Raw genomic sequence first — 15,749 nt, 5'->3', positions numbered from 1 at the left:
GCTGCAGAGATGTGCCTGCAGCCGGCCACTTCTGGGGGCTGTGTGGGGCCAGGGCAGGCAGGCAAACTGCCTGAGCCCCGCTGTGCCGCCAACCAGGAGCCAGCTGTAGTAAGCGCCTCCTGGCCGGAGCCTGCACCTCGCGCCCGCACCCTCATCCAAATTCCCTCCCAGAGCCCACACCCTTTCCTGCACCCCAATCACCTGGTCCAGCCCACAGCCTTCGCCTGCACCAAACTCCCAGAGCCTGCACCCCTCACCCTCTCCTACAGCCCAACACCCTGCACCAGCCCAGAGCTCCCTCCTGCACCCAAACTCCCTCCCAGAGCTTGCACCCCTCAATCCTGCACCCCAACCTCCTGTCCCAGGCTCAGCCCGGAGCTCCCTCCCACACTCCAACCACCTGCCCCTCAGCCCAGAGCCTGCACCCCCCCCCCCACACACACAAACCCCCTGCCCCAGCCCATTGAAAGTGAGTGAGGGTGGGGGACAGTGAGCGGTGGAGAGACGGGGAAATGGAGTGGGTGGGGCCTCGGGAAAGGGGCAGAGTAGATCCTGGGTTGATCTGAAATTCAAAAAGTGATCTTTTGCGTAAAAAGGTTGGAGACCACTGGTCTAGTGTGTCTGTTCAGTCCATGATTTTTAGTGTCGAGCAGAGTAATGAATTTAAGATCCCAGGCTCATATTTTGAAAGTGTTGTGCCGGTTTCCTTTGAAGGTGAGGACTGATGGGTCCGATGTCAAGTGATCGCTGTGTGATAAGCGTTCGCCAACAGGTAATAGGGTGTTCTTGTCTTTTATCATTTTCCTGTGTGAGTACATTTGAGAGTGAAGAATTGTCTGGTTTTACCCACATAGTTGTTGGGGCATTTAATTCAGGAAATAAATCTTTCCTGGACCCCCACTTCTGACCTTCAAACACTTCCCTTCCCCAATCTCTCCAAGCTTATCATAAGAAGCGAGCTCCCCACAGACCAGGACACACCAACTCTCAAAGCAGTACCAGATCCTGCCGGAAGAGCAGATGCAAAACCTGCAGACATAGCTCCACTGCTGCAATGATCAACACCCCCCCACAACACATCTTTCAAGATCCCTGGATTCCACACATGCCTATCCCAGCATGTGGTGTACCTTATCCAGTGCCCCAATAACAACTACTTTTAGCTTAGAACTATCCGGATTGTCAAGTCTGTCTTTTTTTTTTTTTTTATTCCACCCCCCATGATTTTATTGGAGATTTCTGGGGGGTCTCAGGGCATAGCTATTGCATAGGAACCATGCAAAAAAATTAGTGGGCACTCATCAACAGCCAGCTCCCCTCCTCCCCCCCTTGCCTCCTGTCCGCTGGTGGCTCCACCAATCAACTCCTCCCTCTCCCTCCCAGTGCTTCCCACCCACAGTGATCAGCTGTTCCATGGCGTGCAGGAGGCACTGCTGGGGGAGGGGGAAGAGCGAGGATGGGGCACGCTTGGGGGAGGGGATGAAAATGGGTGGGAAGAGGTGAGGTGGGGGCAGGAAGAGCTGGGGCAGGGGTGGGGACTTTGGGCTTCTTGGTGGATTATAACGGGGTCTTGCAAAATCTAATAATTTAACTGCCTGCCTGCTGAAAAGTGGAAGCTGCTCATAACTCTTCAACTGCATGTCGCTTAATTTTTTTATTTTTATTTTATTTTATTTTTTTTTTTAACATTTACTGAAATCTTCCAATATTGTAAAATATTATTCCATCTCGGGGATTAAAATGAGTTCTTCAAATCTTAAGGAAGTCCAGTTTAGCAACACAATAGTTCTGGCTTCTTTGTCTCATATATCTATGAAAGTATGCTTCTGCAATCTTGTATGAGCTTGCTTACTGTGGGAAATCCTATATTGTTGCTGAGTTGGTGCCTAGAAAACTAACTTGCAGATTACAATCTAACTCAAAATTGGTCTTTGTTTTTTAAAAAAATCATTAAAATTGCTTGCTATAGTGTAGTCTTTGAAGTTTTACATATTATCTGCATATTTTGTTTGTCTGTCAGAGCTGCTATTTCCTGGTTGCAGGTGGCATTTTGAGATTTGGGATGAGTATGAGTTGTTGGGGTTTTTTTGTTTTTTTTTTCCTAAGGGGTGGAATCATATTAATTATTCAGAGCACCAGTATGACAATCCCAATAGAATGCACCTGTGCTTATCTCTGTCTGTCTTTGCAATACACGCTGCTTCCTCAGGAAATTAACTTCCTGGGTGTGTGGGGACTGAAGACTCTTGTGTGTTAATTTTAGTGCAAAAACTGAAATTTCATTCTGTCTGGCAATTGCAGCTGTTTCTCACTCCTTGTGAACAAAATAGATTTGGGATCTGACTGATTCGGTTTACGCTAGTGTAAGTCAGAAGGAATTCCTTTATGATAGTGTAAAACTATCAAGATCAAGAATCTGGCTTGAACTGAAAATATCAAAATCTCTATTTTCCTATAGAGATTGCCAGCAGTAAGATATAATGCAAATGTTTTTTTAAGCAGCTATACTTTATATAATATTATAGAGTATACAGATATAGAGTACTATTAAAATAGGGAGGTCCAGCCCTCCAGTAGAGTGTAAATATCTCAAAGTAATTTAACTTCCCTCCCCACAACTATATTTTTGCAAGAGAGGAAATACACTTTTGAGGTCTGAGGGCGTATGCGTCATTGGTTGTATACTCTGTTCTTAATACCTTGAGACTTAATATTAAAAATTAAAACTCTTTGATTTCCTACAGTCCTGTAAAATAACATACATTTTTACCTGTACAGTAGACAGACCAAACAAAAACTGCTTGCACCGTTACTGTTTTATTTCTAATTCATAAATGCACTTACCATATTCATATTTTCAAAATAAAGTAGAAGGGAGAGAGTAGCACATTAGAATGATGTTTCAGATCAGGGATTCTCAAACTTCATTGCACCACGACCCACTTTTGACAACAAAAACGATTACACCGCTGCAGGACGGGGGTCCAAAGCCGAAGCCCCAGCCAGGGGGGACCGTAACCTGAGCCCTGCTACCCAGGGCTGAAGCCGAAGCCTGAGCCCCTCCTCTGCCCAGGGCTGAAGTCTTTGGGCTTCAGCCCCAGGCAGTGGAGCTCAGGCTAAGGCTTCAGCCCCAGACCCCAGAAGTCTAACACCAGCCATGGCAACCCCCATTAAAATGGAGTTGAAACCCACTTTGGGGTCCCAACCCACAGTTTGAGAACCGCTGGTTCAGATTATAGATCTGGCTAGTTACAACAAATGAAGGTGCTGCAGCTCCAAGTTAAAGTCCATGCCAAGTGATGGAATCTGTCCAAAACAATTATTCATAAGAAAACCCATGGAGTGCTATATAAGGCCGTTATCCTTACAAGAACATACTCACTGGGTTGGCATTTCTTTGGCTTACAGTATTACACGGACACAGAGATAAGCCAGAACAAGGTTGATGCCTTTGTTGGCTTGCCTACTGTATTATATAGTACTGCTTACTTTGGTTTGTACAGTGGTGATATATGATTTAGGGCACAGAGTCCTGCCACTGCTTAGAGGAACCTTATCTAGACGATATCAGGTTTTTTATTTAATTATATTAAAATAATTGACATAGTCCTTGTGACGGGTTCGGTCACAGAGACCTCCTTGGGACTGTCACCAGATGTGCTGAAATTACCTCTGAGCCCGTTTTCCCTGGCAGCTTGGGACTCCAGAATCCTGCCTTGTGGAGCCAGACACGCTAGTCTGCTGCAACACAGACCAGGTCTGGTCCACACACCCAAAGCTGCAAACTTAACTGAAAACAGCTCAGCAGGTTACCTGTCCCCAGCAACCAGATACCCAGTTCCCAATGGGATCCAAACCCCATATAAATCAGTTTTACTCTGTATAAAGCTTATACAGGGTAAATTCATAAATTATCTGCCCTCTATAACTCTGATAGAGAGAGATGCACGGCTGTTTGCTCCCCTAGGTATTAATCGCTTACTCTGGATTTGTTAATAAACAAAAGTGATTTTATTAAGTATAAAAAGTATGATTCAAGTGGTTTCAAGTAATAACAGACAGAACAAAGTAAGTCACCAAGCAAAATAAAGCAAAAACAAGCATGTGTAAGTCTAATACATTAAGAAACTGATTACAGGTAATATCTCCCCCTCAGCGATGTTCCAATAAGCTTCTTTCACAGACTAGACTCCTTCCTAGTCTGGGCCCAGTCCTTTCCCCTGGTATGGTCTTTGTTAGTTCCAGCAGACATCTTAGGTGGAAACTAGGGGAGTTCTCATGACTGGAAGTCTCCTTTGTTCTGTTCCACCCCCTTTTATAGCTTTGGCACAAGGCAGGAATCTTTTGTCTCTCTGGGTCCCCACCCCTCCTTCTAAATGGAAAAGCACCAGGTTTAAGATGGATTCCAGTATCATTGACATGTTCACATGTCCTGTGAAACCCCAGCCTCCATTCTTCCAGGGCTGGCCCACACATACACCGGAAGGTTTGCATGTAAACAGAGCCATTTACAACTAATTGCCCTAGTCAATGGGAGCCATCAAGATTCTAAACCACCATTAATGGCCCACGGTTTGCATAATTACAATAGGATCTCAGAGTTATATTTCATATTTCTAGCTTCAGATAAAAAAGATACATGCATACAAATAGGAGGAATGTATTCAGTAGTTTATAACCTTTGTTATGATACCTTACAAGAGACCTTTTGCATAAAGCATATTTCAGTTACATCATATTCACACTCATAAGCATATTTCCATAAAACATATGGAGTGCAATGTCACAGTCCCATAACAAAACACACACTGAATTCACTGTGACTTTGTTTGGACAGGGAATAAGTATTTTTAAACATCTGAGTTTGCAGTGAGGTTCTGTGCAGTTTGATGCCTTCTGAACCTTGCCAGTGTCTAAATTGGATGTTTTGGTTGAATTCAAGAAGCAGAAAGAAGGAAAGCAGAGCTGTTGGTCAATGACATATTACAAGTGGCTTTCCAGAAGTTGAAATGAATCTTAAACTAGCTCTCTTCAATCTTTGTTCTGCTGAGCAGAGACATTACTTAAAAAAAAAATCAGAAAAAGGGGGTGTCATAAATATAAAGGGAAGGGTAAACGCCTTTAAATCCCTCCTGGCCAAAGGAAAAACCCTTTCACCTGTAAAGGGTTAAAAAGCTAAGATAACCTTGCTGGCACCTGACCAAAATGACCAATGAGGAGACAAGATACTTTCAAAGCTGAGGGGCGGGGGGACAAAGGATTCTCTCTGTCTGTGTGATGCTTTTGCCGGGACCAGAGCAGGAATGCAGGTCAGAACTCCTGTAAAAAGTCAGTAAGCAATCTAGTTAAATATGCGTTAGATTCTGTTTTGTTTAAATGGCTGATAAAATAAGTTGTGCTGAATGGAATGTATATTCCTGTTTTTGTGTCTTTTTGTAACTTAAGGTTTTGCCTAGAGGGATTCTCTATGTTTTGAATCTGATTACCCTATGAGGTATTTACCATCCTGATTTTACAGAGGTGATTCTTTTACTTTAATTAAAATTCTTCTTTTAAGAACCTGATTGCTTTTCATTGTTCTTAAGATCCAAGGGTTTGGGTCTGTGTTCACCTATGCAAATTGGTGAGGATTTTTATCAAGCCTTCCCCAGGAAAGGGGGTGTAGTGGTTGGGGGAATATTTGGGGGGTGCGGTGGTTCCAAGTGGGCACTTCCCCTGTTCTTTGTGTAACGCTTAGGTTAAACGCTGCCACCACCAAAGCTGGTAAGAATAAGCTTAGGGGGGGTCTTTCATGCAGGTCCCCACATCCGTACCCTAGGGTTCAGAGTGGGGAAGGAACCTTGACAGGGGAAAAGTCTCTAGTTGTGTGTGGGAAGAAGCATATACCATATGTTCTGATTTGACCGGGTGCTGATTTTATCTTGCATGGTTGTACAATAATATGATCATGTGCGATGTAAAATCTTATACCTTGGGGCTGTACTCTTGTCTGTTTTGTGTGATTTACTGCCTAGAGAAGAAAGCTTGAAAGAACTTCTTGGAAATAAGCATCAACGTTACTGTAATCTCAAAAAGATGAACATAGATATTAGATAATGCAAAATAGGATGTTGATTGAGTTGCTGTTTAATCTTTTTAGTGCTAAATAGTTATGCGACTTTTGTCAGGGCTTGCATTTGGTATTTTCAGGCAATTAATGACTTCAGTCTCCCATCTTCTATTGGACAGTGCATGTGCTTGTGAATTGATGTATATCTGCCAACATCAGTAGGGGCAAAACACACACTCTTTGGAGGCACCAGAATATAATGCAAACTGACTTTTGTTCAATTCCTAAATCTCTTAGAAATTTGCTCTCACAAAGTTATAAAATAAGTGTTTGGAGATTGTGCAGAACAAAAGTACATATGTGTGTAAACAATCCCAGTGAGTGAATAAGAAGAATATTCATAGTTACATAAACTACGCTGGCAGGGACTACTAATTCACAAATTTCAGTCATAAACCGCTCGCTATGTAGGGCAGAAAAGAATGGTCCTAGTGCTTCACAGGGTACTAAAGCATCAGGAGGGGCTCATGCTTTGAGGCAGAATGGACTTTTGCGCTGTTCCATTGTAGCAAATATTCTGAAGTTGATTAAAAATGCATTTCTTCATATGAATATAGATTCATTTACTATTATACTGTTGAATTGATAAGGATTTATGGGCATTCTTATGAAATAGATAGAATTCATCTTAAAAGGTGTTCAGTTTTCTGTATATATCCACCTATTATCCTGAGTCAGTTTGTTTTTCAGACTTCAGCTATTACCACTATCCACTTCTGTTATCTCTCTACTGCAGACAATAAGGAAAGACCTACAGAATAGATTGTACCTCAGTGGAGCCGTGCAACTCATATTGTACCCCATAGGCCATAAGTGAAGTCCATGACTTGACTAAGCTTTAGTATGGATTTTGACTCACTGAAGAGAGAGATTTCAGAGTAACAGCCGTGTTAGTCTGTGTTCGCAAAAAGAAAAGGAGTACTTGTGGCACCTTAGAGACTAACCAATTTCTTTGAGCATAAGCTTTCGTGAGCTACAGCTCACTTCATCGAGTCAGTCTCTGAAAGAGCAATGGTTCAGTTGGATTATCTGTTTAAGGGGAGCTGAATAAAGCAAACATTCTGAAATTAAACAGAGCAGTTACTGTGAAACGTAGAATTATTATTGTCTTCTATTCATATCTCATTGCTAGATGGTTAGTATCTAATCGGTTCAGATCCTGGCGACTGGTTAATTCGTGGATTAGTAGTCCATACCAGTATAGCTAGTATAACTATAAATACTATACTGGTTTGAACTAAGGAGAATTTCTTACTGCACAATCAAAAACAATTGAGAAATATATTGACCATGAGATCCTTTTTTTCTGTGCTGCTGTACAGAAGATTAGTAGATTTGGGATTTTTCTTTGTTTCATCAAGCCCTTGGGGGGCAATAAATCTGAAAAATGACCATGCCTGGTTTTAGTAGTGGAGGCCTTGTCACAGTTTACAATCCAGAGTAGCCTTACTGAATCTGATAGCTAGGTAGTTATCAGCTGCCTTTAAAAAGTATCTCATCTTGATGAACAGCTGGTGAATTTACGATCACATATAAGACAATTACGGGAAACACACACACACACACACACACACACACACACAATCCAATGCAAGGAAAAAAGGCTTTCAATTTGCCTTTTTTCTAGCTGAGCAATTCTGTTTCCAAATGACAGGTTTCAGAGTAACAGTCGTGTTAGTCTGTATTCGCAAAAAGAACTGTAGCTCACGAAAGCTTATGCTCAAATAAATTGGTTAGTCTCTAAGGTGCCACAAGTACTCCTTTTCTGTTTCCAAAGTAAGTGGTGCAAATTCTTTCAAATGCTCCTTAACTCATGTTTTGGTAGCTGAATGCAGGTAAACAATTTAAAGAACTGGAAATGTAATTAAGATGAACTTCTCCTTGAAAGGCTTTTCTAGCATTTCTTTACACTAATTGGACATGAATGAATAAGTTGGCTAAAACAACAAATATAAAAGAAACTAGCTTGGATTCACAGTGTGGAGTGCTTAGGCATGTTTCTGATGTCTGGAGACTCCACAGTTCAGGCACCTGTTGTCACAGATAAATGTTAATGGATTGGGGCCCGGGAGGGGTTGAAGTAACTGTTTACTGACAGCGCACAGAAACTTCAAGTAACAAGATGACCTGACCAGGCATTCTCTTACGCAACAGCTGAAGGCATGGCAAAGAGAGATTTTTTGATTAGCTAGAGTAGTTCAGATTTAGGAGAATGAATAAGTTGTTTAGGGAGAAGGAGTGTCAGTTTTTAAGTCTTGGTGCTTGGGTAACAGATTTTTTAAAATCGTATTTTTTAGTAACCCTAAACAAAAGTAATGCAGAAGTGTATATATAAAGTGCTATTGCATGTCCAAATAATCCTGGAATATGATTCAGAGTAGTGCTTCAGATGCTAATGGTGCTTCATTTTATTTGCTTCCTTGGTTTGTAACAAACAGCTTCTGTGTGTGTGTGTGTGCGTGTGCGCCCGTGCACGCTCCACCACCCTCTACTATATGGAATGTCGCATCTTCTCGTGTTTGTTTTCCCCTCTGCACCTCCCCTCACCACCACCACTGTCTGAACTGGTGTAACCTATCCTTACCCGACTGAAAAGAGGTCCTGAGTTCTTCTGTTTCCAAATGTCTATTACCCAATGTGTGTGGTTAGCTGACAGCTGTGGTGTATTTATTTGTAGCCATAATTTATTAGTTCTTTCACACCAGAATCCTCTGATTATTTTTGTCAGGAATGTGCTTAGCAGTGTAAAGAGTGTTTGTCAGTTAACAGCTGCTTTCAGAGCCTGCACGGAGGTACACACATTGTATTGTTTTAGAGTATCACTTTTTTTTTAAAAAAAAGAAAAGTAGTATCTTAAAATACATATCTTTATAGAATTCAGATGACACATCCATGCCCACCTTCTTCCCCAAAGCCACCTCATAATAAGCATTGTAAGGTAAAGTGGAGCTTTTGAGCTCTACCTCTTGTCAGTGTGTCTTTGAATACTTTTAGTGCAGTTATCGAGCACGCACAGTGGTCTTGTTTTTTGTATTCACTAGAATAGATAGTATCTTTTTATTTATCTCATATGGGAAAAGAGATCATGTGTCTAAAAGATATACATTACTATACTATATTTCAGCAAGGCCAATACAAGGTGAGAAGAATAGGTGACAGCAGTTATCAACTATTCGCTTGAAGCCATAATGGCGTTATGACCATATAGCAATTTTTGAAACTTTGTAAAAATAGATTGTGGTCCAGCTCCTGTACATGCAGATTAACAAGAAGCTTAACAAAAAAGCTTCATTTTCTCTGCCTCCTTTTTAAACACAGGTTTATTATATTGCACAATCCATTATAAATGTAGGCGTTCGTACTTTTGGAAACTTGAAAAATGGAAGTGGGGAAAGTATATTCTGTTTAATGGATTCAGTGGCATTTCTCTGTTTGTTTTTGTAATGTGCTAACTTTTGAATGTTGCATCTGATCAAGTCCAAAATTTCAGGGACTGTCCTAGGAATCATTGGGTAGAACCCTATTTTAGTGAAAATATATTTTAAAAAAAAAAAGGGAAACCAAATGAGAGTAATGAGGAGTACACAGTGCCCCAGGCATCTGGTTAGCGCACACAGCACTTCAGCCACCTTTGTAATTGTCTGTAGATCAAAGATGGCAACAATTAACATCTTCCAGCGTAATACCCTCCAGCTCAGCTTAGCTTTACTCAGCCTCCTAATACAGTTAAAAAAATATTGACACTCTGAATGACTTCTCTCCGAGCCAGAAAGTGGGGTGGGGGGAAAAGAATGATGGGGGAAGAAGGGAATGGGGAAGCTCAAAGAGCCCCTGGCATGGCTGAGGGAGAAATGGGGGACACGGCCATGGGAGAAATGGGGGGTAAACAGAAACAAAACCTCTGGCAGCGGGAGAGAATGGAGAGCCCTGCTGTGGGGGGCCTCGGGTGCATACTGAGTGGGCAGGGGAAAGAAGATGGGAATGGGGGGCAGAATACAGAACCCGTGGTGGTGGAACAATGGGGGACCCTGGTGTGGAGGGAAAGAGGGGTATGAAGGAGCACCCAGAGAGCTGCAATTGGGGGAAGCATGAGGGACAATTATATGGGCGATGGGGGCCATGGGGGGGACAGAGAGCCCCCGGTGTGGGGGAAGGGGAGGTGCACAGGGTCCCTGGCATGAGGGTGGAGGTTGCAAGGAGTCCCTGAAATAGAAGTAGATGGTAGGGTGGCATACGGGGGGGGGGGCAAAGAGCCCCTGGTGTGTGTAGTGTGCTTAGCCTACAGAAGCAACAAAGTGTGTAACATTCTAGTAAATTATATTCTAAAACAGAGTTGCTTTTGGATGTCAGGTATTGCTTAGGAGTTACAGAAAATAAACCAGAAGACATTATTCTCCATTTGCTATGGAGTAAGGTAAGCTTACATCACCCAAGGAGTGTCAAAGCCATGTAAACTGTGCTGCTGACTGAAGTGCCTTAAAGCGCAAAGATTAATTTCTTCTGCATCTTTGACAAGCAGATGCTTTTTAAATTTTTGAAAAAAACTTTTTTGCTAAAGGACTGAAAGTGTCGGAATAATTATGTGCCATAGAAAAGCATTGGAAATGGGTGCTACTCCTGAATTTGCTTCTGGACACGTTTAGTGGAGAATTGTTTACTCTGAGCAAAAGTGTTAGGTTTTTTTCCTTGTTTTGCAGTGAGGAGAGCTACAATGTCACAGATTATTCCTTGAGGGACCAGCTGTTGGTTGAACAATGTGACAGTGAGGAGCTGAATTCCTCACCTGTAAAGAACAGTTCCACTATGTTGTACTCGCGGCAGAGCTCTACAAGTCACCTCTTCAGATTAACTGTCCTTAGCAACCATGCAGGAGAGAAGGTGGAGATGCTACTGGGGACCGAGACTCAGTAAGTAGATAACTAAAAACTTCTCCAACTCTCCTTCCCTCTCCTCCCATTTGAGGCATTTTTCTTTTATCTAAGGTGCTGGAGCTTCTTCAATTCTACTCTGTTTTGTTCAGCAAGTCTAAAAAACATAGCAGAGTCCCCATACAGCATCTTGATGAGAGGCCTAAACTGTAGTGGTCAAAGTAACAAAACAAAACGGAACTGCTGCCAAATCCAGATATCTCTCTGGACAGTGTAAGGGTATGTCTACACTATGAAATTAGGTCGAATTTATAGAATTCGGTTTTTTAGAAATCGGTTTTATATATTCGAGTGTGTGTGTCCCCACAGAAAATGCTCTAAGTGCATTAAGTGCATTAACTCGGCGGAGTGCTTCCACAGTACCGAGGCTAGAGTTGACTTCCGGAGTGTTGCACTGTGGGTAGGTATCCCACAGTTCCTGTAGTCTCCACCACCCATTGGAATTCTGGGTTGAGATCCCAATGCCTGATGGAGCTAAAACATTGTCGCGGGTGGTTCTGGGTACATATCGTCAGGCCCCCGTTCCCTCCCTCCCTCTGTGAAAGCAAGGGCAGACAATCGTTTCGCGCCTTTTTTCCTGAGTTACCTGTGCAGACGCCATACCACGGCAAGCATGGAGCCCGCTCAGGTAACCGTCACCGTATGTCTCCTGGGTGCTGGCAGACGTGGTACTGCATTGCTACACGGCAGCATCAACCCATTGCCTTGTGGCAGCAGACGGTACAGTACGACTGGTAGCCGTCATCGTCATGTCCGAGGTGCTCCTGGCCACGTCGACCGGGAGCGCCTGGGCAGACGTGTGCACAGGGACTAAAGTTGGAGTGACTTGATCAGGTCATTCTCTTTAGTCCTGCAGTCAGTCCTATTGAACCGTCTTATGGTGAGCAGGCAGGCGATACGGATTGCTAGCAGTCGTATTGTACCATCTTCTGCCAGGCAGGCAAGAGATGAGGATGGCTAGCAGTCTTACTGCACCATCCTCTGCCAAGCAGCCGTGAGATGTGGATGGCATGCAGTCCTTCTGCACCATCTGCTGCCAGCCAAAGATGTAAAAGATAGATGGAGTGGATCAAAACAAGAAATAGACCAGATTTGTTTTGTACTCATTTGCTTCCTCCCCTCCCCCGTCTAGGGGACTCATTCTTCTAGGTCACACTGCAGTCACTCACAGAGAAGGTGCAGCGAGGTAAATCTAGCCATGTATCAATCAGAGGCCAGACCAACCTGCTTGTTCCAATAAGAACAATTACTTAGGTGCACCATTTCTTATTGGAACCCTCCGTGAAGTCCTGCCTGAAATACTCATTGATGTAAAGCCACCCCCTTTGTTGATTTTAATTCCCTGTAAGCCAACCCTGTAAGCTGTGTCGTCAGTCGCCCCTCCCTCCGTCAGAGCAACGGCAGACAATCGTTCCGCGCCTTTTTTCTGTGCGGACGCCATACCAAGGCAAGCATGGAGGCCGCTCAGCTCACTTTGGCAATTAGGAGCACATTAAACACCACACGCATTATCCAGCAGTATATGCAGCACCAGAACCTGGCAGAGCGATACCGGGTGAGGAGGCGACGTCAGCGCGGTCGCGTGAGTGATCAGGACATGGACACAGATTTCTCTGAAAGCATGGGTCCTGCCAATGCATGCATCAGGGTGCTAATGGGGCAGGTTCATGCTGTGGAACGCCGATTCTGGGCTCGGGAAACAAGCACAGACTGGTGGGACCGCATAGTGTTGCAGGTCTGGGACGATTCCCAGTGGCTGCGAAACTTTCGCATGCGTAAGGGCACTTTCATGGAACTTCGTGACTTGCTTTCCCCTGCCCTGAAGCGCATGAATACCAAGATGAGAGCAGCCCTCACAGTTGAGAAGCGAGTGGCGACAGCCCTGTGGAAGCTTGCAACGCCAGACAGCTACCGGTCAGTTGGGAATCAATTTGGAGTGGGCAAATCTACGGTGTGGGCTGCTGTGATGCAAGTAGCCTACACAATCAAAGATCTGCTGATATCAAGGGTAGTGACCCTGGGAAATGTGCAGGTCCTAGTTGATGGCTTTGCTGCAATGGGATTCCCTAACTGTGGTGGGGCCATAGACGGAACCCATATCCCTATCTTGGCACCAGAGCACCAAGCCTGCGAGTACATAAACCGCAAGGGGTACTTTTCAGTAGTGCTGCAAGCTCTGGTGGATCACAAGGGACGTTTCACCAACATCAACGTGGGATGGCCGGGAAAGGTACATGACGCTCGCATCTTCAGGAACTCTGGTCTGTTTCAAAAGCTGCAGGAAGGGACTTTATTCCCAGATCAGAAAATAACTGTTGGGGATGTTGAAATGCCTATAGTTATCCTTGGGGACCCAGCCTATCCCTTAATGCCATGGCTCATGAAGCCGTACACAGGCAGCCTGGACAGTAGTCAGGAACTGTTCAACTACAAGCTGAGCAAGTGCAGAATGGTGGTAGAATGTGCATTTGGACGTTTAAAGGTGCGCTGGCGCAGTTTACTGACTCGCTTAGACCTCAGCGAAACCAATATTCCCACTGTTATTACTGCTTGCTGTGTGCTCCACAATATCTGTGAGAGTAAGGGGGAGACGTTTATGGCAGGTTGGGAGGGTTGAGGCAAATCGCCTGGCTGCTGGTTACGTGCAGCCAGACACCAGGGCGGTTAGAAGAGCACAGGAGGGCGCGGTACGCATCAGAGAAGCTTTGAAAACCAGTTTCATGACTGGCCAGGCTACGGTGTGAAAGTTCTGTTTGTTTCTCCTTGATGAAACCCCCGCCCCTTGGTTCACTCTACTTCCCTGTAAGCTAACCACCCTCCCCTCCTCCCTTCGATCACCGCTTGCAGTGGCAATAAAGTCATTGTTGCTTCACACTCATGCATTCTTTATTCATTCATCACACAAATAGGTGGATGACTACCAAGGTAGCCCAGGAGGGGTGGTGGAGGAGGGAAGGAAAATGCCACACAGCACTTTAACAGTTTACAACTTTAAAATTTATTGAATGCCAGCCTTCTTTTTTGGGGGCAATCCTCTGTGGCGGAGTGGCTGGTTGGCCGGTGGCTCCCCCACCGCGTTCTTGGGCATCTGGGTGTGGAGGCTATGGAACTTGGGGAGGAGGGCAGTTGGTTACACAGGGGCTGTAGTGGCAGTCTGTGCTCCAGCTGCCTTTGCTGCAGTTCAACCATACACTGGAGCATACTGGTTTGGTCCTCCAGCAGCCTCAGCATTGAATCCTGCCTCCTCTCATCATGCTGCCGCCACATTTGAGCTTCAGCCCTCTCTTCAGCCCACCACTTACTCTCTTCAGCCCGCCACCTCTCCTCCCGGTCATTTTGTGCTTTCCTGCACTCTGACATTATTTGCCTCCACGCATTCGTCTGTGCTCTGTCAGTGTGGGAGGACAGCATGAGCTCAGAGAACATTTCATCACGAGTGTGTGGGAAGGAGAATCTTCCCTTCTAATCTTCACTAGCCTCTGGGAAGGAGAAGATCCTGTGATCATTGAAACACATGCAGCTGGTGGAGGGAAAAAAAAGGGACAGCGGTATTTAAAAAGACACATTTTATAAAACAGTGGCTACACTCTTTCAGGGTAAACCTTGCTGTTAACATTACATACATAGCACATGTGCTTTCATTACAAGGTCGCATTTTGCCTCCCCCCACCACGTGGCTACCCCCTCAACCCTCCCCCCTCCCTGTGGCTAACAGCGGGGAACATTTCTGTTCAGCCACAGGCAAACAGCCCAGCAGGAATGGGCTCCTCTGAGTGTCCCCTGAAGAAAAGCACCCTATTGCAACCAGGTGACCATGAATGATATCTCACTCTCCTGAGGATAACACAGAGAGATAAAGAACGGATGTTGTTTGAACGCCAGCAAACATACACTGCAATGCTTTGTTGTACAATGATTCCCGAGTACGTGTTACTGGCCTGGAGTGGTAAAGTGTCCTACCCTGGTGGACGGAATAAGGCTGCCCTCCCCAGAAACCTTTTGCAAAGGCTTTGGGAGTACATCCAGGAGAGCCACGAATGCCAGGGCAAATTAATCCTTTCATATGCTTGCTTTTAAACCATGTATAGTATTTTAAAAGGTACACTCACCGGAGGTCCCTTCTCTACCTGCCGGGTCCAGGAGGCAGCCTTGGGTGGGTTCGGGGGCTACTGGCTCCAGGTCCAGGGTGAGAAACAGTTCCTGGATGTCGGGAAAACCGGTTTCTCCGCTTGCTTGCTGTGAGCTATCTACAACCTCATCATCATCATCTTCTTCTTCGTCCCCAAAACCTGCTTCCGTGTTGCCTCCATCTCCATTGAAGGAGTCAAACAACACGGCTGGGGTAGTGGTGGCTGAACCCCCTAAAATGGCATGCAGCTTATCATAGAAGCAGCATGTTTGGGGCTCTGACCCGGAGCGGCTGTTCGCCTCTCTGGTTTTCTGGTAGGCTTGCCTCAGCTCCTTAAGTTTCACGCGGCACTGCTTTGGGTCACTGTTATGGCCTCTGTCCTTCATGCCCTGGGAGATTTTGACAAAGGTTTTGGCATTTCGAAAACTGGAACGGAGTTCTGATAGCACGGATTCCTCTCCCCATACAGCGATCAGATCCCGTACCTCCCGTTCAATCCATGCTGGAGCTCTTTTGCGATTCTGGGACTCCATCATGGTCACCTCTGCTGATGAGCTCTGCATGGTCACCTGCAGCTTGCCAC

The 15,749-nt window shown here is 44.8% G+C and overlaps 1 protein-coding gene across 2 annotated transcripts in view; it reads left to right on the top strand.

Moving 5' to 3' along the window:
• The window catches only part of ARHGEF26 (Rho guanine nucleotide exchange factor 26), a 120,169-nt gene that overhangs the window by 79,930 nt on the left and 24,490 nt on the right, over positions 1-15,749 (top strand). For both annotated transcript variants that reach the window (XM_037909179.2, XM_037909180.2), the window contains exon 12: positions 10,807-11,016. In XM_037909179.2, coding sequence (XP_037765107.1) covers positions 10,807-11,016 — 210 coding nt within the window. The remainder of the gene's footprint in view (positions 1-10,806; positions 11,017-15,749) is intronic.

The sequence above is a fragment of the Chelonia mydas genome, chromosome 9, assembly GCF_015237465.2.
Source record: "Chelonia mydas isolate rCheMyd1 chromosome 9, rCheMyd1.pri.v2, whole genome shotgun sequence".
NCBI lineage: Eukaryota > Metazoa > Chordata > Testudines > Cheloniidae > Chelonia > Chelonia mydas.
This window is presented reverse-complemented; position numbering and strand designations above follow the sequence as displayed.